The 25,882-nt window shown below is 34.7% G+C and overlaps 1 protein-coding gene across 1 annotated transcript in view; it reads left to right on the plus strand.

The window, feature by feature from the left end:
- Positions 1-25,882, plus strand: part of LOC306844284 (protein FAM184A-like) — a 135,398-nt gene that overhangs the window by 45,582 nt on the left and 63,934 nt on the right. Inside the window, exons 2-6 of the mRNA XM_079376289.1 lie at positions 1,035-1,466; positions 2,354-2,776; positions 7,626-7,761; positions 10,847-11,028; positions 14,481-14,666. Coding sequence (XP_079232415.1) covers positions 1,035-1,466; positions 2,354-2,776; positions 7,626-7,761; positions 10,847-11,028; positions 14,481-14,666 — 1,359 coding nt within the window. The remainder of the gene's footprint in view (positions 1-1,034; positions 1,467-2,353; positions 2,777-7,625; positions 7,762-10,846; positions 11,029-14,480; positions 14,667-25,882) is intronic.

A 25,882-nucleotide genomic window follows, 5' to 3' on the forward strand; every position in this document is an offset into this window, starting at 1 on the left:
AATTGCATAGGAAAGCAAAATGAATATTTCTATTATTGTAAAGAGAAGAGAAGCAATAATAATTATAATTATTTGATAATTATTATATAATAGTAAACATAAGTTTGCTAAAAAATTGTTTTGTTGCTGATGTCAAAGGTAAAACATCCAATTACATGTAACTTTGTATAAATAACCAAATTAGGCAGAGGACAACATAAACAGGTTAACTGATATTCTCTGGTCTTCAAAAACCATGAATGAAAATACACAAGGTGAATGAAAATATTACGATGAAAATTGTTTGTTCTTGTGTGCAGTTGTTTAAGTTTTTATACAGCTTATGTCATGCTAATATTTTTCACGTTATCAAGCCTATTATTATTTTTTTGATGTGCAGTTTTGGTACTTTGTGGTCACTTGATGTCAAATGATACACTTTACAACCACTACAGAATAAGTATAGCGCAAAACAGAAAAGTTTTGTTGTAAATAAGGTGTTACCCTATAAATATAACATTTCAAAGTATAATGGAAAAGCTTTTCCCCATATTTGAGCTGGACATAAATCTTCTGGATATAAAGGTCAGTCAATGAAAGCCTGCTGTAGTGAAAGTGCATCAGATCCTTGGTTTAGCTTTACATGTGTAATGCACTGAAAACAAACATTCTAGATCAGCAAAACGGTCTTTAACATTACATTCTGTTCTGTTCTGTGGCATTTTAATCTGTCATGGACTGAGAAAACACAGATTCTTGTTTCCTAGAAGGCTCTAGAACAGGGGTCACCACACTCGGTCCTGGAGAGCCGGTGTCCTGCAGAGTTTAGCTCCAACTTGCCTCAACACACCTGCCTTGAAGTTTCAAGTATACCAATCAAGACCTTGATAAGCTGATTCAGGTGTGTTTGATTAGGGTTGGAGCTAAACTCTTCAGGACACCGGCCCTCCAGGAACAAGTTTGGTGACCCCTGTTCTAGAAGATGATGCAACTATTATTTGATTTAAAGTATGAGTCTCATTTGCAATGAGTTCTCCATTTTTTCGTCTCTCCAGGTGATCTACGCCCTCAACACCAAGAACGATGAGCACGAAGCGGCCATCCAAACGCTGAAGGAGGCCCACGAGGAGGAAGTGCAGCAGATCCTCTCAGATACGCGGGAGAAGATCATGCAGTACAAGAGCAAGATCAGCGACGAGATGGACTTGAAGCGGCGCATTCAGTCTCTGGAGGAGTCCATGGAGCTGCACGAGCGGATGAAGAGGCAGGCCCTGACGGAGTTCGAGACATACCGCCAGCGGGTGGAGGACATGCAGCTGTGCACAGAGGCACAGCACACACAGCGCGTGGTCACCATGTCCCGTGAGGTGGAGGAAATGCGACGCTCTTTCGAGGAGAAGCTCCGCTCCTTTGGACAGTTGCAGTCCCAGTTTGAGCAGGAGAAACAGCAGGCTCTTGAGGAGCTACGTGCCGCACATCGGCAGGAGGTGCGTCGACTGTTTTGTTGTGGTTACATGTAAAAATGTAGGTCTGTCCTAGGGCTGCACTGTTTGGGCAAAAAAATCGAATTCCCATTTTTATGATAAAAAATGTGATTTAAAAAAAAAAATCCAAGTTTGTAGGGCTGCACAATTTGGCCAGACTTTTGTGATTATATATCAATATGACTATTATTATTATTATTATTATTATTATTATTATTATTATTATTATTTAATCTGGATGATTGTAAAGTCTATGGTAATATATTATTAAGTTCATTTATCTCAAAGAATTCCAAACTTATATAATAAATAAATATATATATATATATATATATATATATATATATATATATATATATATATATATATATATATATAATATAATATAATATATATAATATATAATATAATATTCTTATTTATTTATTTTTTATTACTTTCTTTTTTGCCAAACATTAATTTTTAAGATGGATTTATTTATGTTTGCATAAATGAGATTTAATAGTTACTCATTTGTTTATCCGTTTTTGTTGATTAGCATTACAAATTTTATATGGATAGTACCTCTGGAAACAGCCTTGGGTTAAGTGCCATGGTCAAGGTCACCGTGGCCAAAGTTCATATACTGACCCTTGTGGGGTTTGAATCTTTAGGTTGCCAGCTTAGATCTTAAATCAAAGGCTACTACAGTAATGAAGCAAAAAATTGTTTGTCAAAATCCTGCCCTGTACATTAAACAATAAATAACTTCCAATTGGCTGTACATGTGTCATGCTCTGTAGCATTTTCATGTTCAGTAACAAAGTGTTTTGTCCGTTAAAGTGCAAGTGTTTTTCATCCATTTAAAAAAAAAATAAAAAAAAAAACTCAAATGAATGTTGTATTCACAGGTCCAAGAGCTGCTTCGTTCACACCAAAGCCAGAATGCCAACTACAGCAAAGACCAAGAAAAACTGGGACAGCTTCATAAAGCGGAGGTGGATTCACTGACTGAAAGAACTGAGGAACTGAAACAGGACAAGAAGCGTCTGGTGGAGGAGTACGAGGCCAAGCTAAATAAAGCCCAGGCTTTCTATGAACGGGAACTGGAGGCCATGAAGCGCACGCAGCAAATGACCGCAGAGAACCTGCTGGCCTGGAAGAAGACTGAAGGCGAGCTGAGGAAGGAGTTCCAGGTGCAGGAAGCGGCGCTGCAGAAGACTCTGGGGAAACTGCGCAGTGAACTTCACCGGGTGCAGGAGGAGGCCAGGGAGAGCAGGGAGAAATCCCACAAACTGCAGGCCTCCCTCATTGCTTCAGAGAACAACATTAAGGTAAAGGCTACCAGATGCATCACATGTCCTTGAAATAAAATTATAGGGGTTAGATGGAACATGGCACTTTATTACTGTTTTGTCTTTTCCTTTTATCTTCTTTTTTTTTATTTTATTTTATATATATATAAATATATATATATATTTAATTTAAAATTAACTTTAATGATATTGTTCACCCAAAAAATGAAAATTGTGTCATCATTTACTCACCCTGATCATACTTAAGTTTGGGGACTGATTCTCACTATTAACTAACTATTAACTATGACTTTTGCCTCAAACTCCTAATTTTCTACTTATTAATTGTTATAGTAGGATTAAGGGATCTAAAATATGTTTATGTCGAATAAGCCATTAATATGTGCTTTATAAGTACTAATAAACAGCCAATATGATAAGTAATATGTATGCTGATAAGCAACTAGTTAATAGTGAGAATTGGTCCCTAAATTGAAGTGTTACCAGCTTTCTTTTGACATTTAGTGAAGAGTTTATTTGCAAAAACAGATAACTCAATTTTTTATTTTTTTTATTTAAAGAATCATGTTTTTTATTATGTTATCATGTTTTTATTGTGTTAGCTAGCTGTTTGTTTATTTTTATTTTTTAACCTAGTCAAAAAAGCCAACTGCAGTTTCTTTCAGATTAATTGTAATGCACAATGAAAAAACATGATTTTTGAGAATTGTTAAAAAGGAGTTATCTGTTTTTGCAAATTAACTCTTTATATATATAGTTTTTAGTTTAGCATAGTTTGTAATCACAGTTTCATTGACATTGTATTTTTCCATACATTCTTTAATGGACATATTTAATTTAATTTAATTTAATTTAACAAAAAAACAAATAAAAAACAAAAAAACGGAAAAACGCATACAAAAGTTTCGGACTCCGTGTGCAAGGACCTTCAGTCCATGTTAGCTCAGGTTTATTAATTAACGTTAATAGATAACTTTTCATTTTAATAATGTATTAGTAAATGTTGCAATCAATGTTAACTAAGAGAAATAAATGCTTTAGAAGTATTTTTCATTGTTAGTTTATGTTAACTTATATAAACAAATAGCACCTTATTGTATAGTGTTACTTTACTGAATTAATTTTTTTATTAAACTCTGATTGGCTTTGAACAAAATTTCACTTTCATAAAGAAAAGTACATTGGTTGATGCTTAAAACTTATGTTGCATATTTAATCTCATTTTCTAATTCATCTAATGAGAATCATCTAATCTTAATAGTTAAAATGACAGCTAAATTCACAACTCATTTCCTAACAGGTTCCTGGCCGCTGGTCTCATTTTTAATTAACCGCTCTACATGTTTTTTCTTGTTGAATATCATGTTTAGCCCTCTGCAATGTATTTTAAATAATTAAAATGGCGTACACATAAAATTGTAGCAGTGCAAATCAAACTACTGTGGTGTTTAGGTTTCTCTGAACACATCAGATATTTCAGACACATTTACAGAAGAGACTTCAAACGCAGCGGCACACATCCTGAACTCTGAATTGTCTTTCAAATATCTTTGAAGAGAAAAGCCAGTCAGCCAGCATGACCCTCCAAGGCATTTCTTGGACTTGTTTCTGAATGGAAGAACTGACGAAATGTAATTTATGGGTATCATCAAAAGATCCATGCTTGGTTTGATTTATAATATGGTCATTCAAATGAACAATGAAGGCCAGTTTAATATTATGTTTGTCTTACATAAATTCTTGCTTTTATGACACATTATAATGGCTATTTAATGGCAATGTGCTGAGCCTCTTTAGCTCCACACACACACACTGAGAGAGCAGATCTTTAATGGAATCGATCTTTAGTCACTGTGACATTTTCAGACTGGAACTCATAATGATCCGACTCCCTGGGGTCTGTGATAGTTTTTGTTAATCTTTGCTGATCAAATGCTGAATTACTCATGCAGGTGATAGATCCACGTCACACACTTGGATCATTTAGTATAAACAAAAAGAGGTAAAATCATTGAAGTCAGACCCAAACATCAGAGGTCAAATAGACTGTAGTCACAGTTTGGCGAATCAGACATGCTTCAATCAAAGACCATTTAGATTCCCCAGGTGCTGATTTTCACCCAATTACATGCTGCTGTTTACCAGATGAGACTCCTGTCACCTTATTAAAAGATTTCACAGGTCATTTTACAAGGGCATTTTTAGTATAGCACCAGACATCGCTTCAAAAAATACAATTAAGAATACAGTGAAAGCAATACTATTACACTGTAAAAAAAAAAAAAAAAAAGTTGAGCCAACTTAAAATTTTAAGGCAACCAGCTTTTTGCAGATTTTTGAGTCCTCTCAACTTATTTTTGTAGGAGATTCTCTACTTTTTGTTGTATACACTTAAAACAACAAGTTGAGAAAACTCAAAAATCTGCTGAAGTTTGTTGCCTTCAAACTGTATAGTATACAGTGTATACTATACTAAATACAAGAAAATTATAACAATATAAAGCAATAGTCTTTCATGTAAAATTAACTTTCAGAAATCATTCTACGCTGTTGAGCAGCGTCAAATCTTAGGAAATGGACGTTTTTTAAATTTAGTATAAAAATGGTATCGCGGTCGGTACTTTTGACAACACTAATTTACACTATGTACAAATAGAATTTAATTATAAAACGGAGCGTTCCGGTCCTTGATTCTGATTGGTTGAGCCACGTTCGAAGCCGTTGTAAATTACACTACAAACCTACACCTTTGTCTACTTTGTGTGTTGCTTGGCAACCACTTTGTTCCAACCATAGGTTCCAACCACAACTGTTTCTGAGGATCTACATTGTTTGGTGGAAGAATACTGTTTTTGTTAATATCATTACACTTATTTGCTCTGTGTTATTTCGTGAAACCTTACTAAGTATATGGAAAAACAGTTTTATAAAAGCAATAAGCCCTGTGAAGCTGTGGTTTACAGTGAATTTATAACAGCTAAGGGGATTTTACGTTGTGCCTAACAACGCCCCTTAGCTGTTATAAATTCACTGTAAACCACGCCGCCTTGGGGCTTATTGCTTTAGGTTTGTCTTTGTAATAATATTAGTTAGATGCTATTTATACTACTTGGTGCAAGTGGCAGATATTTGCACCTCAATGTTGTAGTACATTATAAAACAGTATGCAATAATGAGAGTATAAATTAGCATTTTTGTTCAAATTATTAAATGGATGCCGCTTTATTGGGACAATAAAGCCCTCCCTACACCTAATCTTAACCCTAACCGATAGGCACTTTTTTTTTACACTTTTTGATTATTTCCTTCATTTTATAGAAAATAAATGCCTTTCCAATCTAATATATGATGTAAAAAGGGAGAAGAATGATTTTGGCGAAAGGAGGATTCGAAGTCTGGTCGATCACATCAAAAAGTCTCGGAGCTGGTGTAAAGAGCCTCTGCCAACAAGGCGGGCTATTCGCACTTAGTTTAAATAGACACTGCTATCATAAATGTTGAAAATTTCTGTTTTGTGGAAACCCATTTTTTTCAGGATACTTTGAATAGGAAGTCCAAAAGAACAGGATTTATTTGAAACCAGAAATCTTGATTTCACTTTATTTTGATGGTCCCTTTAACACATTCTGTTGACTAGAAGTAACGTTGCACCTACATTTCTACTGACTCTTATTAGAGTGTTAGTAGAGTACTAGTAGACTGGTAGGGTTAGGGTTATAATAAGTTGACATGTACTTGGAAAGTTACTTATAGTCAATAGAATGTCTGTTGGGATGCCATCACAATAAAGAGTTAGCAGATATTAATCAGTCTAATAATACTCTAATGAGAGATTGTTGACGTGTAGGTGCAAAGTTACTTATTGGAGACAGAATGTTCAAAAGGGACCATCAAAATAAAATGTTACCGAAATCTTTTGTAACATTATAAATGTTTAACTGTAATTTAATTTAATAAATGAATGTGACCAATTTAAAGCATGCTTGCTGAATAAAGGTAGTAATTTTTTTTTTTAACTTGCTGGCCTCAAACTTTTAAGTGTTTTTTATATGGATGGATGGATGGACAGACAGACAAAAGTACTTTAATAAGTTTTCAGTTCTAATAAACCTGAATTCAATAATTAAGAGGTATATTTCAATACTTTTTGGATGGATGGATGGATAGATAGATAAGAGAAAATAGGCAAAACAGTTAATGCATGTTTTTGTTTAAAAAAAGCTCCTGTGTGCTGAATGGGCAAAGACTTCAAGATTATGTTTTAATAGTACATTTCAAACAGCAATAAAATCTGACAACCGTGGCGTAAAATTTCAGTTCTGTACTTAAATAATGTATTTTTCATGTTGTGCATGTTCATTCTACCAAAAAGTCTCTATATGTAGCATTACAATGCTTAAATTTTCCTACAAGTGGTTTGTTTCTTTCTGTTTGTGCTGTCTTTGCTTTAAGAAGAACAAAATACATTGAATGAATTAATTCAGTGGAAAAGTCGATGATTTGAACATGAGCTCCATAATGGTGGAAGTTAAGGAAAAAGTTAGCGAGACAATGAGCGATGGAAGCCCAGAGAAGTTCTTTTAGAAGGCGACAGAGGAAATTGACAGAGAGAGCAGAGATGAAAGGGAGAAAGAGCTAATGTGTACATGCACAATTAATGAGGATGAATTTGAGAACAGAGGAGACGGTGTGAGAGGAGCAAAAATGGAAAAAGTGACATGAGTGAAAGAGAGAGCGAGACAAAGCAAGAAACCTCATGATGGTTAAATATAGAGAAGCAGCTCTCAGTAATGAACAGAGAGATAGAGAGGTTTATGTGAAGTGTTTTGGTCGTTTTGTTGATTGATTGGTGTGTGTGCGTCTGCAGGAGCTGCATAAACAGTTGGAGGAGGTGACTAAGGACACGGAGATCGTGGAAATCAGGCAGAGGGAGGCGGAGTGTGAGCTGGAGGCGTCCAGAGACCGAGTGCAGCAGCAGGCCACGGAGATCCTGCTCAAAGCCAGTGAGATGCGCACATGCTCTCCCATCACCTCTTTTCAATCCCACTCCACTCACTTTCATTGATTCATCCTTCTACACTGCTTTAGGCTACTAATCCATTACCAGCACGCACAGCAGGATTGTTCGAGATTCAGAATTAAATACAGAGTGCCTTTAGGTTCCAACTGATCTCCTCCCTTTGAATTGAATTTAAACAAGATACAGAACTGTAATTAAATTCAAATGTAAAATGTTTTTAAAATTATTATTATTGTCATTTTTATATTAAAATAATAATAATCATTATTAATATTATATAAGTGTATGCACTAAAACTATTTTTGAGGTTAAAATCTATCATCATCTTCATCATCATCATTATTATCATCATCATCAATACTGCAAATTAATTTTTGAAATGTGTTAAATGGATAAACTATTATATTATAAATATTGAAAACTGATCTTAGAAGTTCATGGGTTAAAATAACTATTTATATTTATTGTCATTATTATATTGCAAATCAATGTTTTAATGCATGGGTTAAATTCATTTTAACTGTTTTTTATTATTATTATTAATTATAATTATATTTAATTAATTATTATTATTATTATCATCATCAATCCTCATCATCAATATTGCAATTTCAGATTTTGAAATGCATGGTTTAAAATAACGGCAAGTGTTAAAATCTGTAGTGGTTTTACAGATAAGACCTGATTCAGTTTTTATTTTTAATTATCTGATTGTTCAGGAATTTCAGGATCTAGGCTTTAGATCCTTATTTTTTTATAATTTTTTCTGTGTTATATTCAAACCTAAACAATTGACTACTGGCTAGTGATATTTAAAGAAAAAAATTATTGGCATATAATTGGGTAAAATGAAATTAAATTCACATACGTTAACTGTTGTTTGTATAGTTTTTTTAATAATACATGCATTTTTATTAAACATGTATTTTATAATTATTGCTTTTTGCTGCTGTCACTTCATAGATTAAAACCTGATTCAGCTAAAAAGACTTAAATGGCTAAAATAAATTGTGCTATTTGAATAATTAAAAAACAAACCAACAAACTATTACGGACATATTTATTGGGTAAATGTTAACTGGATTTAGTCATCAGTGCATCAGATTAGAGACACGGCTCCAGCTGAAAGGCACCATTGCTGTTGACAGAAAAGTTTGGGGTGACGGATCGGCTCCTGGTATCCTGGCAACAGCAGCTGTGTGTCCTAGCTGTGTTCATCTCCCACATTCTGCAATGTTCCCTGAGGGAGGCAGAGCCCAGCTGGGTCTGTCACACCTAAATGCCAAACACACTTCTGATCTCTTATCTGGGTGAAACAATAGGTGTTTAAGCCTATTGGTGGTGTTATGGGTGGTGATGGCGCAGTGGATAAGACACATGCCTTTGGTGTGAGAGACCCGGGTTCGAATCCACTGTGAGACACCAATGTGTCCCTGAGCAAGACACTTAACCCCTAGTTGCTCCAGAGGCGTGCGACCTCTGACATATATAGCAATTGTAAGTCGCTTTGGATAAAAGCGTCAGCTAAATGAATAAATGTAAATGTAAGCGCATTAAGATTCACACTCTGTGTTTGTGTTTATGTGCTGCCTGCACTGCATTAATGAATTTAACATGAAGCAGAAGCCGTTATCTGAGACTTTTATCCAGGCTTGAACTCCAGATAGACCATGCATTGACAGCCAAGCCGTATCACTGACAAGTGCATTTCTTTTTAAACGTCTATAGTGAGAAAAAATGCAGATATCAGTAACTGTAATGTAATTAACCTAAATTAAACACTGATTTTTATTAGTATAATAGACAAGAAATTGCAGAAACATTTAACTAGTACAAGAACAATCAAGGACATTCAAAAACTATTCTGATTCCCACAATGCAATGCACCCAGCCTGACCATCCATTTCCAGTGTAACAAATAAACTGAAAGCAATATCAACCTAAAACCCAATATCAACCTTTAACTCTCTTTTCTTAGTTTTAGTATTATATAATATTTATTAATATTTTAAATTCGATTTTCGTTTTCATTTAAGTTTAGGTTTTTGAGTTTTACCAATTTTGTTGCGCTTTTGTCATTTTTATTTATTTATTTTCTATTTTTACATATTTTTATTTAAGCTTTAATTGATTTTTATTTCAATTTTAGTCATTTTAGTGCTTCGACTTGTACAAAACTTTTTATAGTAGTGTTATTATAGTATTCATTAATTTTGTTAATTATCTTTTATTTTTCTATTTTTAGTTTTCACTTTAATTAAATTAAGTTTTTATGGTTTAATAATTTTTGCACTTTTAAAATTTTTCTGTTTAGTTTTAATTTGTTTTTATTTCAACTTTAGTTATTTTAGTACTTCAACATCCAAAATTTGAAATATTGCCTTGGCAACTAACTGAAATAAAGTAGTAAATAATAAAAAAGAAATATGTTTTTTACATTCTTTCTTTGAATATTTATATTTTATTGTATTTGATTTAAGCTTTATTTCAAATAATTAAAAATAATTAAATAAATTGATTTCATATATATATATATATATATATATATATATATATATATATATATATATATATATATATATATATATATATATATATATATATATATATATATATATATATATATATATATATATTTATTATTATTATTATTAGTATTATTATATTTTTTTTTTTTTGGGGGGGGGAGATTAGAAATGCTAAATAATCATTTTTATCTCTGAGGTGACAACTGAAATTCCTGAATTAAACAGCATAATTTACTCATTTATACTGTTTAACATACTGTTTTTAATAAATAATATGCAGTCTACAGCATGTACTGTGCAGTATGCAGTAAGTGTGCTATTATTCTATTATTAACATAGCCATAGACAGATCTTCAAGACACATTAAATCTGGTGAAGAGTAGGCAAACTGTTGAACACTGAGGTTTATTTGCAGCTTCAGGTTCACAGTATTGGCAGCTGGAAAGGATCTTTGACTCTGTCTGCTCTCAGCGTTAGATGACAACCAAAGCATTGACCCTCCTCTACAGTTCTGTCTCCGGCTTTCTCTCTGCTGTCCAGGTCAGATCGGAAGCCTGCAGGCCACCCAGATGACTCACGAGGCGGTCATTCGGGATCTGGAATCGGAAAAGTCTCGTCTGAAGGACAAGGTGTTGCGTCTGGAGGAGGAACGAGGGGCGCTGCAGAAGAAATGTCAGACTTTGGACGACAGGCAGAGACAGCAGATTCTCTCCCTAGAGAAGGTACGGATAAATCCCATTTGGTTTACTGAATATGGATCATTTTAGGCCCGCGGGGAGTGTTTGGACACTTTGTATCACTACCGACTTTTTTAGGATTCTTTGGACACTTTCTGGTTGTCAAAAATCACAAACCTGACGCTAGTTGTTGTTTTTTTCAGATGCCACTTGGTTTGATATTTTATATCTAATCAGTGCCATTTTTAGTGTCCAGATATATTTGGGCGGCATGATTTCCAGTGTATTTTTAAATATAATTTATTCTTTTGCTGGCAAAGCTGAATTTTCAGCATCATTACTCCAGTCTTCAGTGTCACATGATCCTTCAGAAATCATTCTAATATGCTGATATGGGATTCAAGAATAATTTCTTATTATTATTATCAGGAAATCATTATACTTTTTTGGATTCTTTTGAAACTTTCTGGTTGCTCTAGCAGCAGTTTGTGCGAATGCTACTTGGTTTGATATTTTATTTCTAATGCAATGATATTTTTAAGTGTCCAAATATGTTTTGGGGGCTCAATTTGTACTGCACCATAAGATCTTGAAGCCTGGTTGGTGTGTCTAAGAGATGGAGCGAGGAAAAACAGCTCAAGTTTGCAGAATCTGTCTGTCTGTAGCTTAAACATCAGTCTTCTGCAGAAACATTTATTTCACATGAGTTCCTCTGAGACATCATTAGCTTAAGTTTTAAGCATATACAAGCCCATCTCTTATGTTAAACACTGGCTGCTTTATCACAGCCAAATCCAGACCTCGATGTTTAATTCAAAACGCTCCATCCTCAGAAAATATGTCTCTTTGTGGACGGCCGGTTTGATTGGAAGGGAATTCTTATTTCTCAGTGGTTTCACTCAGCCTGGCAATCATTTTTTTTTTGTGCCGAGACAGCATGGCTATTTATTTGACTCGCTACAGTATGGCATTTCGTGCTGTTTTCATGCAACAATCTGCTCTAGCAGTTTGGCTTTTTGGCTGTCCTGTCGCATTTAGGTTTTCTTCTATTATTAATACGTTGAGATTCCCCAATAAACAGATTGTGGGAATGTTTCTGCTCCAGAAATATCCCTCTCAGCAGTTTTACTAGTAGACTTTGGGAAACTTTTAAAAAGCTGTGGTGCAGTCCATCATGCGACACATTCTCTCTTCCTAATAATAATAATAATAATTAATTACATTTATATAGCGCTTTTCTGCTTTTCTAAGCACTCAAAGCGCTCTACATTGTGAGGGGTGGTGTCTCCTCGACTAATAGCTTCCTGTCAATCTCCACTGTTTTGACTAATGAAGAAGGCAAAAAAATTAAGCTGAATTTTTAATTTACAGCTTCAGAAAAGGCCATGAAACAAGAGAACAGCCTCACAAAGGAGTAGTCCATGTACACTATTGTTCTAAATAAATAAGTAAATAAATGGTGGGTAGTACTGTACTGTATATACTATTCCTATTTTTGTTTCTCTGTTTCCAAGAGTACCATTTGCTGGAGTATCAAAAACTACTGTACTATAGTACTAGGTATGGATGACAAGTGTCCAGCAACTGACTAGTTCATTAGTAAAATCAACTAATTTTTGAATTTTTTATTTATTTGTTTGCTTATTTGTACATTTTAATTTTATTTAATTTTTTGTCAAGGTAAAAATCTACTTATAACATCTCTCAACGCTCCAAAAATATTTGTCTTATTTTAAGATTTATGTATTTGAATTGCATTGAATTTGAATTGAATTTTCATCCATTTGGATGGCATGTTTTAACAATAACTTCATATGATGCATATTTGTCAGTCACAAAATGTAAAATGTAAAAATGTATTTATTTATTTGTTTGTTTTTACATTTTATATTTATTTTATTTATTTTTGTCAAGGTAAAAATCAACTCAAAAACATCTCTTATTTTAGGATTTATGTATTTGAATTTCCCCCATTATAAGTTTTAACTTAAACTAATGTTTCAAACTAACCTCATATGATACATATTTGTCAGTCATAAAATAAATAAAACATGAAAGATTCAAAAAAGGTAATAAAATAAAATTAAAGTAAACATGTCAAAAATGTAGCATGTAGAACATAAAAAGTGCCATGGTATTATTGGCTCTCTCATGTGCGTGGATTTCAGGATAATTCCCATTTGAAAAGGTCTCATCAAGCTTTCTCTTTGTTTCGTTCTGTCGCCCACATCACAGTTTGTTAGCAGCACAGCCTTGAGTTAGGTGTTACTATGACAACACTCACCAAATAGAGCAGGAAAGCATTGTGGAGTGATTCACTCTGCCGACACTTCTGCTGGTCCTATAATGGGAAGTTTATTTACTTGCAGCCAGTTGCTTCAGTGTCAGTGTGGGCTTTCAGTTTTCACTGTTATACTTTTAGATTGGATTCATAACATTTCTGAACAAGAGACAGTGTCCCTTATTGATGCCTGTTTGTGCTCTTTTCACAAACCACGCTCCGCTTTCACAGACACGCTTTCGCTTTGCGTCATCGCTATCTATGTGAAAGTGAAAAGGCCCTCCTAATACTGATCTACACTGATTTTATGTTTTAAATAACATGGAATGAAAACTATTTATCTAAATGATATATAAATTTCCCTTAAAAACTTTCAAAACTCTTCCTTCTCAGTCCAAAAAGATCTTTTGTTGAAACCAAAATGCAAAAACCACTTAAAAAGCCTTACCTAGAAGTAGTAGTCATAAAGGTCAGAAATATGATATGAACACTACTGTTCAAGGGTTTGGGGTCAGTATTATTTATTTGTTCGTTTGTTTGTTTATTTTTTCAGCAAAGACCCGCTAAATTGATCAAAAGTGACAGTAAAGGCTAATTAATGCTGTTCTTTCGTTGTTTAAAGAAAGAATCAAAGAACCCTGAAAAAAATGTGTCATGGTTTCCACAAAAATATTAAGCACAACTGTTAATAATAATAATAATAAATGTTTCTTGAGCAGCAAAACCGTATATTAGAATGATTTCTGAATCATGTGACACTGAAGACTGGAATAAAGATGCTGAAAATTCAGCTTTGCATCACAAGAATAAATTACTTTTTAAAATGTATTGAAACTGAAAACTGTTATTTTAAATTGTAATAATATTTCATAATATTACTGTTTTTTAATTTTTTTTGTTTGGTCAAATAAATATAGCCTTGATGAGCATAAGAGACATTTTTCAAAAACCTTACCAACCCCAATTTTTTTGAATAATTGTGTAAATAGTCATGTAATATAATAAATAGCATATTTAATATCGAAATAATAAGGGATAATCAATTAATACAAATGCAGCAGATGGGTAATAATGAAATTTATGTTTGAAGTTTTTTCGTATTTCTATATAATATGTAATATTAAATATTATATATATATTAAATATATATATATATTATATAAGCATCAGATCATCTTTTAAGTACATTTGTCTTTGATTTTTTTCCCCTCAACAGTCAATTCGAGAGGAAAAGCAGATCTATGAGAAGGAGCTCATGAACTTGCGTGCCAAATATGAAGAAGACACTGCTCACTTTAAGGATTCCCACAGCCGGGCTCTGGACGAGCTCACCAGGAAGCACCGGGCTGCTCTAGAAAACACCCAGAGTGTCTCCGAGAAAGAGAGGAACCGACTGCTGTCCGTGAGTGAACTCTGTCACAACACCCACTGGCTGTCAGCCTGGGCCCTCATACAACTTTCTAAAGACTCCCAGAGCTGTCCTGTTGAGATATCAGCATGACTGCGCTTCACTCGTTAGCTTCAGACTCAAGAGTAACTCGCTGTCTGGCGTCAGTCAGGAGGTGTCACCTCCAGAAAGAACAAGAAGTACCTTTGAGCACAAGTGGAAGATCAGAGAGAACAATTGTTACAGGTTCAGGGTTGGAGGACATAATTATTTGACAAACTAGATTTAAAATATACAAGTTTAAAAAACAAACAAACACATTTATTAGTATTTATTTACAAGCACGCAAGAACTGCAAGGTACTGACATAGATGAAAGCAGATACAAAATATTATTGCTGTAGATGCTGTGATGCAAAGGTGTACGTTTTATACACTTATTTATTTATTTATTTATTCATTCATTCTAGTTCTGTTAATTGTTGACTAAAACTATTAAAATAGTTTTTAGAATTTGAAATAAATGATGAATTTGAAGAAAATGAAATAAAATATAAATATAAATATTATATGAAACCCCCAAACTTAACAAAAAAAATGAAAAAATTATAAATGTTTCCTTGGTAATGTACTGCAAAAAAATAAAATAAAATTAAGTTGAAATACTAAATTAATAATTCAAATTAAACATAATTAATATATAATAATACATTAATAATAATAACAATATTAATGAATTAAAGCTAAATAAAAATATTTATAAAAATGACAAAAGCACATGACAAAATTACTAAAACTATATATATAGTATATAAATATAGTAATTCTAATAAAGCTAATTCTAAAATATGAATAAATACTATAATATTATATGAATAATACTAAACTAGCACTTGTTAGAGTTGTTTAAACTTTTAGATTTATTCATTCATTTAATTTCAGTGTTGTTGTTTTTAATTAAAACCATTATATTTTTGGTAATTGAAATAAAGATTAAATAAAATATAAATATTAGATGTAAATGTTGAAAAATGTTGACTGAAAATAAGGTAACAATTTCTAAAGCTAAAATTAAAATGAAACCATAACAATAAAAGATGATTCAAAATATTAGTAAATATGGAAATATTACATTAAAAAAATAACATTGGGTAAACTGGTTTACACTTTCAGATTTATTTATTTAATTAATTTTTTTTTCTTTGATTTTGTATGAATTTGCAGCAAAATCTTGGGTAACACTTTACAATACGGGTACATGAATAATCATGTACTAAAGCCTAAATTAATAATTAATTAATCACATACTAATGATTATTAAAGGAGTTAACTAATTATGAACTACGACTGGAGTCATATGGATTCATGCATGAATAACGGCAGCCTAAATACTAGTTTAATTGGACATCAACAACAAAGGAAAGGGAAGTGTATTTCCCTACCTTTTTAAAGTATTTATTTTGCTATTTATTATCCTATCCATGCGGGTCCCCTTTGCATGTCTTAAATGTCAACTGCACCGCTAGCCTAACATATCTTACACTTAAATAAATAAAAAATAAGTTTTTTCTTCCCTCCCTTTTGTCATGTCTTATCTTGCCTGGTGCACTAAGTGAACCAGAACTGCCAGTTCAAACAAAAAAAAAACAGGTGCATGATGCCTCTGAAAGCACCAGCTGATTTTCTAAAGAACCAGAGAATCAAAGTCACATGTGAAACTTTAAAAGATTCTCCAATGCAGTCAAGCAATAAAACACTTTGGATGTTAATCATAATTCCGTGTATGTGAGAAAGAGAAAACGCTAACCCTACAGACAGTAAAAGGAGAAGCGCAGGTGCCTCAGCTCCAGGAGGTTTGTTAGAAAGGAAGAGTGCGGTACGCAGCTTGGCATCCATGCTTCGTTAGGCACAACAGTGCAAATTCATTTCTCACACACTTCCGTCCTGCTCAAGGTGTCCCAGGCACACTCAAGCTTTATTGATTTAAAAATGAAAGTCATATCTATTATTTCCCTCATCAGTGGAGACAGGCTGGTGAATGGCAAACGTCATGACTAAACCATCTGTTTTGATTCCGCTAGCTGATAGCATATGAAATAAAAGCATACAAAGCTGCACGGGATTGACTCAGTCAGAGCACAATCTGTCACCCTCCCCCAAAATAGGCAGCTGCCAGCAGGCCGGCACATCCACATCCAAACGCTTCACAACTTCATATTTTTGTAATTATAAATCACGCACGCACAGGTTGTTAGCTGAACGTCGCAGAGCAGCGGTGGGTTATTTCTCTTTCCTGTTCAGAGAGCATGCCTGCAGTTATGGTGTTCCCAGGGTGTGCGTTCATTTTCAGGTCACTGAAGCCAAGGTCTAACGAGGATGTTGACTCATGCCGAGGTCTGGAGTACCTGGAGAGACATGTAGAAGGAGACGCGTTTTCTGACTCGTTACAAATTTGCTAAATCTAGCTGGCTAATATAAATGAGGTTTTGTCCAAATTCTAATTGGACTTCTCTTGGAAGCATATCCGTTTTGATTTTAAATTTGATCCCATTCTTAAAGTTTTTATATATGAAAAATAACATAATTTTTCAGTGTTTAAGTATTTAAGAATGTAAGCAGTTTGGGGGTTTTGTTTATAATTAAAATAACTGTCATTTCCAAGTATTATTTTATTTGTACAGAAAAGATTTAATGGAAAAAAACAATTAAACAGTAATCTTCAAAAGCTTGGGGTCAGTGAGATATTTTAATATTTATTTATTTATTTATTTTTTTAAAGTATCTTGTGCTTACCAAGGCTGCATTTATTTGATAAAAAATTCAGTAAAACTAATAGTATGATATATTATTACAGTTTAAAATAACTATTTGAATACATTTTTAATATTTCAAAATTTATAATACAATTGTGCTGCTTAATATTGTTGTGGAAACCATGATACATGTTTTTTTTTTTTTCAGGAATCTTTAATGAATAGAAAGTTAATTTAAAAAAGAAAATAAATATTTTGTAACAATGAAAAAGTCAATTTTGATCAATTTAATATGTACTTGCTAAATAAATTTTATTTTATTTTATTTTATTTTGGTCAGATCAGCTCAGAAGGGACACTTCTTTCAATGGCATTTTTTTTTTATATATTTTTTTTTTTTAAATCTTACTGACCCAGTCCGTTGAATGGTGATGTATGTGTAAATAATGTGTAATAATATGCAAATTAAATAAAAATGAATAATGCAAAAAAAATATTTAAAAAAATATATATTTAGAAATGTATAAGGGATAAAACATGTAAAATGATCTTCATGATCAGATGATCAGAAAAGTGATCAGAAAAGAGCAGAAATGATCAGAAAGGTGTAAAATTATCTTAATTTATATATATATATATATATATATATATATATATATATATATATATATATATATATATATATATATATATATATATATATATATAAATATATATATATATAAATAAGGCATTAAACTGATTTCATAGAAAATCACATAGTGTATGATGGTCACAGACTGTTTTTAGCTTCAGACAGATTCCATCCATTAATTTTTGAGCCGATTTTAGAACACACATTGTTTTCATTTGTCATGCTGCATAAGTTTGTTGTGTTTGAACTAGAGTTGTCAAAAGTTTAGTTCGCGATACCAGTCGGTACTGTAATTTTAAAAACGTTAATTTCCTGCTAATATTTGAGAATATTTTTCAAGCATATATATCACTGCAACCCGGAGACCTCCAAGTGGGAAGGACTTATGCTGCAAGTAGGTTGGGACAGCTCCAAGAGGGAGGGTAGGTTTAGGGTTGGGTTTGGTGTAGGGCATATTAACAAGCCCCAACCCATTTGGAGCTGGCTCCGACCTCCGTTTATACCTATCTCAGATTCTTAAACACCGTTGATTGGACATAGTATTCACCAGCTCAACAGATATGACTGTGATTGGCTTCAATGATCATCCGTTCATGTCCTTCACCGAGCGCTCACACAGAAGCACACAGGAGAATTTGAAAGCCCCTTCTATCAGAGGATCGCTAATATATCTGCACATACACGGATCCGCTGACAGGCGCCTGCTTTCAAACGCTCTCGGGAATGGATGTTTTTAAAATTACAGAACCGACTGTTATCGCGGACGCTGCTTTTGACAACACTAGTTTGGACTGACTTGAAGGTCTGGTAGTGTGTGATCCTCAGTTGTTTAGTTGTTACTCAGTTTGTCCTCTGTAACTATTTACAAGGTCGGCAAGTGTATAATGCCTTGTTTTAAAATCTTTTCAGATTTTAAAAGGTGTGTATTCCATTCTTAACAAGTTGAGCAGTGAGTTTCTTAAACCTGCTCAAAGCCGGCCTGCTCCACCTTTATCACCTGCTGTGCGGCAACCGTTCAGCAAACCTTTGTGCCGGTGACGCCAGAGCAGCCGACGATTAATCACATTACAGCGTGGCCATTTTGGGCTTATCACGCCGCCGCTGTAGCGCCCACCGCTCTCAGAAATGGAAATACAGTTTGAAAAATTGAGGCGCGGATGAATAATCAATGAGAGTGGCCTCTGTTAGAGTGTGCCGCTGACTCACTGCCTTGTACAGAAGCAGCGTGACGACCGCGCTGACGTCCTATTTTAGATGAAGCCTAGGGCCTTCCACTCTCTCTTTCTTTATCTTTCTTTTCCAGAGTGCATTCGGTTTCTACTGTGTGTCCAAAGTGGGTTTGGTGACTCACTCCTCTGATGACAGACCCTCAGAGCATTAGAGGAACCTTTATTTTGGGAACCTCCACAGAGTAGAGCCGCTGTAGGCGAGCATGTATTTCATATTTTCTGGGAGGGATTTTATTTTATTTGACATGGATCACAGCATGGATCCATTTGTGCTGTCATAACGCACGTCTTGTGTCACCGAAGCACAAGTGAGACACTCAAGAGGTGGCATTTGCATATTTGTGTGGCTTCAATTAGGGATGGAGTGAATTATGCACACATGCCGGCTATACGGAGCGCACAGCCCATTTGTTCGTCTGTGCTAACCATCAATTTTTAAACAGGCTTACTTAAGGCCTCTTTCTCCTCAAGGCCCACGCACCCACAAACGCACAGGCTTTTCACAGCGCGTTCCTTAAGGTGTTGTGTGTATGAATATGTGATGTGGATTGGATTCGAAGTGGACTTCACTTTAATCAACATGGGCAAGGAGCTCACAGCTGCTCTTATAAGATAAGAGGAAGAGATGATCTCATCTCTTTCATCTTTAATTCGTCAGCATCTCTCGCTCTCCACTTTTATGTTACCAATTTGGTTCATGCTTGCTGTTGTTTTAAGACATATCTTGCTATCATGCATCAATGATATCTATCTTAATCTGTACATAGTATATAGTATCATGTAGCCAATGATGCCATTTTTGTAGAAATTTAAAGGGATAGTTCACTCAAAAATGAAAATTCTTATTTTTTTTTTAAATTCATTAATTACTCACCCTCATGTCGTTCCAAACGTGTAAGACCTTCATTCGTCTTCAGAACACAAATTAAGATATTTTTGATGAAATCTCAGCCATACTGTAAATGTAATAGGGTTGATTATACACCTTTGTCAAATGGTGCTATGTAGAACCATAAGAGGTGCCATATTGCATTGTATTTCTTCAACAAAAATGGTGATAAACAGCGCACCAACAGTGGTTCTTTGGCTTGTAAGGGGCTTAACAGGTTCTTTGTACGGCAGTGGTGCTATATAGCACCTTAATCACCTTAAAGAACCACTGAAGAACCATACAGGAGCTTAACAGTTTCTGTATACAGTAGCGGTGCTATATAGCCCCTCAGTCATGCCAAAGAACCGCAGAAGAACCACTGAAGCACCAAGTGGTTCCCCTATGATTATGAGCCAAAGAACCACTTTTAGTGCTTTATAGTCACATTTTTTTTTTTTTTTTTTTTTTTTTTTTTTTTAGTGTATGCTTTGAGGTCATTTTATTTGTATAGCACATTTACAACAGCCACCAGGCTGAGCAAAGTGCTTTACAGAAAAGCAAGATTATACCACATACACAGCAAACAGACCAGACAAAATTTAATACATCCTGTTTAAAAATTAAAAATGGCCATATCACAGTAGTCAATGCACTAAGGAAAACAAATGTTTTTAGCAGGGACTTAAAAACAGACAGAGAAGGGGCTATTCTAATCTCTAGAGGCAGGGTATTCCAAAGTCGAGGCCCTGCCACTGCAAATGCACGCTCACCTCTATGCTTAAGCCTAACGTGAGGGACTACCAACCAAAGTTATTATAGTTTTGAATTTTTTAATTCGTTTTATTTTAATATCGTTTTCAAATTTGCTAAGAAATTCAGTTTAGTTTTTATTAGTTTCATTAATATTTTTGTTAGTTTTAGTTTAGTTTTTATTTTGTGAACACATTTTTATTTCGTTTTTATATAGTTTAGTTTCCGTTTTCGTTTCAGTTTTAATGAAAGTTTAGCAGAATCAGCAGATCACTTCCAGAGCGAAGGCCAAAGAAAGACTTAGCATAATTTAACCTTAGTGAGGCAAACGTTTAGCGACAAAATTAACCCATGCTGAGATTGAGAGACGGTAAAAGTATACAAATATACACCAAAGGAAGTTTACTACATAAATCTACACAAGTTGCGCTTAATATCATATCTAATGGTGTGTTGAGATATTTATTATGAAAATAAACGTAGCCTAATTTGGTTATATGTCTTTTTTTCTTATTTAACCGTAATCATGATATTGTAACTGTCTTGTCTTGCACGTTTCCGTGAACATCCGCGCATAAATCATAACTGGGACTAATGAAATTCAATAATAACGGCAATCGTAGGCCTATTTAAAGGCTCACATTTGAATATGTTATTTTCTTTATTTATGAAGAATTATAAGTGTGTGAATGATGTGATTTAGCCTATGCATATTTATTTGTTCTAAAGTTTGGCAGTGATCACAAGATGCTAGGGCAAGTTTTGTATTGTTTACAGAAAGATGCGTTCTCATTATTTTTTTCCTTCTGTTAATTATCATGTTGCGTATCTGTTTTTCTTCAAAGCACCAACTTGCCTAATGTTGGTTTGATTGCTTGTCTTACATGAGAAAATAAATAAGTTTGCCTACCTGATGTTGTAGATTAATGCGGGTCCGGTTCGGGTCGCGACTCTCGGTCTTTGTCAAACGGTTCTGGTCTGGTAGGCTACAGAATGAAATTAGTGCTACTGTGGGATAACGGGTCGGGTGTTCTGTTAAGTACTGCTGGTGCATGTTTACCAAACAGGACCCGTGCAGGACTGCTTTAAACCGCTTTGCGTTAGAGATGCGCCATTGACAGGTATTTCCCTAAACCACCACACAGCTCATATATTTTTCAGCCAAGGGGTGAGAACGTAATGATTACGAAAACGATTATTTATTTTTGTTAATTATTATTTTATTTCAGTTAGTTTTTCAATAACTGTTGTTAGTTTCGTTTCGTTTTAGTTTTTCAAATATTTTGACATTTTTACTTTATTTCAGTTTACGAAATAGTTTTTTCATCAATCGTTTTCGTCTTAGTTTTAGTTTTCATTTACGAAAATAACCTTGCTACCAACAAAGCCTGGTCACAGGATCGTAGGCATCTGGACGGAGTGTAGAGATGAAGGAGTTCAGAGAGGTAGACAGGGGCTAAGTTGTGTAGGGATTTATATACAAAAAGGAGAATTTTAAAGTCTATTCTCTGAAAAACCGGCAACCAGTGTAAGTATTTAAGAACTGGAGTGATGTGTTCATGTTTACGACACTTTAAAAGAAGTCTGGCCGCAGCATTTTGAACAAGCTGAAGACATGCAATTTGAGACTTAGATATACCGCAATATAAAGAATTGCAGTAATCTAGACAAGACCTAACAAAAGCGGGAACAACCATTTCGAGAGTTTTAGGAGTGAGGAAATTTTCAATTTTGGACAGTAAGCAAAGCTGATAGAAACTGGATCCGATAACAGAAGAGATATGTTTAACAAATTTTAAATGCTGGTCAACAAGAACTCCTAGGTTCCGTACCCGTGAAGATCTAAAAACGAATAAACTTTCTAACTCAGGGATTATACACTGAAAGTTCTCATTGGGACCGAAAACAATTACCTCGGTCTTGTCTTCATTTAGGAAGAGGAAATTTTGGGCTAGCCATGATTTAACCTCCTCTAAACATTGCAGAAGAGAAGTAATCACAGTGGAATTGTTTCTTTTGATTGGTAGATAGATTTGAGTACCATCTGCGTAGAAATGAAAAGACATGTCATGTTTACGTAGAATAGAGCCCAGAGGTAGGATGTATAGAGAAAATAGAGAGGGAGCGAAAATAGAGCCTTGTGGAAGGCCACGGGTCAGAGGTGCAGAAGAAGTTAAATTACCCAGCTTCACTAAAAACTTTCTGTCAGACAGGTATGACTGAAACCATTTCAGGACCTTAGCTTTTAGAGCTACCCAAGACTCCAATCTAGATAATAGTGAGGAGTGGTCTACAGTATCAAAAGCGGCCGATAAATCTAAAAGAATAAGAACCACAGAGTCTCCAGAATCGGTAGAGAGGTAAATATCATTTAACACTCTCAACAGGGCAGACTCAATGCTGTGAGCAGACTTAAAACCAGATTGAAAAACCTCATAAATACAATTACTTGACAGAAAACACTGAAGTTGATTCAGCACAATTTTCTCCAAAGCCTTTGAAATGAAAGGCAAGACAGAAATTGTCCAAAAACTTTTTAGGACCGAGGAATCTAGTGAAGGCTTCTTGAGCAGAGGAGTGACCGTAGCGACTTTAAGATTGGCAGGAACAGAGCCAGTTTGGAGACACTTATTAATAAGAGACACCAAACCTGACCCAATCAAATTAATAATTAATTTTAAAAATCTCGGGTGAATGATATCGCTAGAACAGAATGAAGGTTTAAGCTTGTCAATCACCTCCTTCAATTCCTGGAGATTGATAAGGTTCAATCTGCATTGAAAACGGCAGAGGGAGATGACATGATAGGAGAGACAGTTAAAGTTAAAGTGGGGCAGACGCTAAGTCTCAAGTTAGTAATTTTGTTACTGAAATATCTCAAGAAGCTTTCACAGAGAGCAACAGAGGCAACAGGCAAAGTGTTAACAGAAGGATTTGTAACAGATTGAATAACTGAAAACTATACCTTAGGTTTAGAGTGATTAGTTTCAATTAGATTAGAAAAATATGCAGCTTTCGCAGACTTAGCTTGCATGGTAAGATGTAAGAGAGTCTCTGAACATTTGAAGAGAGATATGCAGCCTGTCCTTTTTCCATTTTTGTTCTGCCTTTCTACAATTTTGTCTTAGGAGACGGGTGTCAGAGTTATGCCACAGTTCAGATTTTGGTTTGTGCTTGTGAGGCTTAAGGGGGGCAGTTGCATTTGCTACCTTAAGCCAGGCAGAATTCATGAGGCTAAGATGTTGATCAGCATCCAAGTCAGATAATGGTAGATCCAAGTGCAACTGTGAGCAACATTCAGCAAAGCACAAGTTGAAATTTGTGCTAAACTGAGGAGAGTAGAGCAGAGACAGAGTTACAGGTGTAGTAGAAAAATGAGAGAGATCTGGAAGAGTCAGTGAAAATAGTATGGGCTTATGGTCCGAAATCATAAAATCTGAGAGCACAATATTAGTCACATCAAGCCCATATGACAGTACAAGATCCAACGTATGGCCCTGAATATGAGTAGAGTCACTGATCCACTGAGATGGATTACAGGGATCAATAAGATTAAGAAAGTCATGTGATAGGGGGTTTGACGGACAGCAGACATGGATATTAAAATCGCCCACCAATAGAAAGCGATCATAATTAGTGGCAATATTGCCGATCAGTTCAGTGAAATGCTGTATAAAGTCCTTAGAAGAGTGTGGAGGACGGTAGATCACCCCTAAACATACAGGACCATTCCAGTCTAACTGAAGAAACTGAGCTTCAAAACTGGAAAAAGCCGTCGACAGCGTGCAGAGAGAGAGACAGAGTTCTTAAAAATTGTTACTATCCCACCCCCGCGTTCACTCGGACGAGGAGAGTTAAAAAATTTACAGTCAGAAGGGATCAGATCAGCAAAAGGAGTTCGATCAGTAAACTTTATCCAGGATTCCATGATGAACATAAAATCCAAGTTGTGAGATAAGTAGAAGTCGTTTAATAGAAAGGTCTTATTCACCAAGGAGTGGGCATTTAATAATGCCATCTTCGGTGAAGAAATAATAACAGGAGATGAGGACGCTCTTTTCAGTGAGCGCAGATTTCCGTGAGTTACTCCCCGTCGTCGAGAGCCGAGGCCGATTCGGTGGAGACCGGCTGAAGAAACAGGACTCTGGTGCAGGGGGAGAACAGGACGAAGCCACCGGTAGCAGAGCCGCCGTAAAACAATTCATAGGAAGGATCCGAGAGAAAGCCAGCCCGCAGATGAGCTTTCAGCTTCACGATGTATCCTCCGCAGTTGCCTCGTTTCCTCCTTCGCTTTCTCCGCGGGATGTTGAGGGGGCAAGAGTGCTTGACGGTCGTAGATTAAAAGCATGCAGCAGTTTAGAGACAGAGCAGACAACCAGACAAGCAAACACGAGAGCAGCAGATGACATGCCAAATACACAGGCGCCATCTTGGAACCAAGTCAGCTATTTTTTTTGGAAAGGATTTAATACCTTTAGGAAGGATGTATGAAATATATCAAAAGATACAGTAAAGACTTTTGCTGTAAAAAAATAAATAAAAATTCTTTGTCCAATAAAGAATGCTGAGGAAAAAATATTCCACAAAAATATTAAGCAGCTCCTTTCAACTTGTTTTCACCTTTTGATAATGATAATAAATATTTTCTCTGTAATGCATATTTCTTTCATGCCTCTTTTTTTATAGAAAGAAAGACATAAGAAAATACATATTTTGCTGTTAATGTGAGATATTCTAAGTTTAGTCTGAAGTAGTTTTTGAAAAGCCAAAGTCTGTAAGCAGTTCAGTTTGAATTAATTGCAGAATTTTAATTATTAGAGTTACAACCAGATATATAACCAGAATATTGGAGGAATATTAATATTTTACTACCTTGCAAGTGCTGTAATAAGACAGATTGTATCTTCGACTGTGGAGGACAGGACACAATGGAAAAACTGCATTTCATTCATGTCACAGGATGGCTATGATTAGTTTCTTATTATAATATTCCAG

The sequence above is a fragment of the Barbus barbus genome (genome assembly GCF_936440315.1).
Source record: "Barbus barbus genome assembly, chromosome: 24".
In the NCBI taxonomy this organism is placed as follows: Eukaryota; Metazoa; Chordata; class Actinopteri; order Cypriniformes; family Cyprinidae; genus Barbus; species Barbus barbus.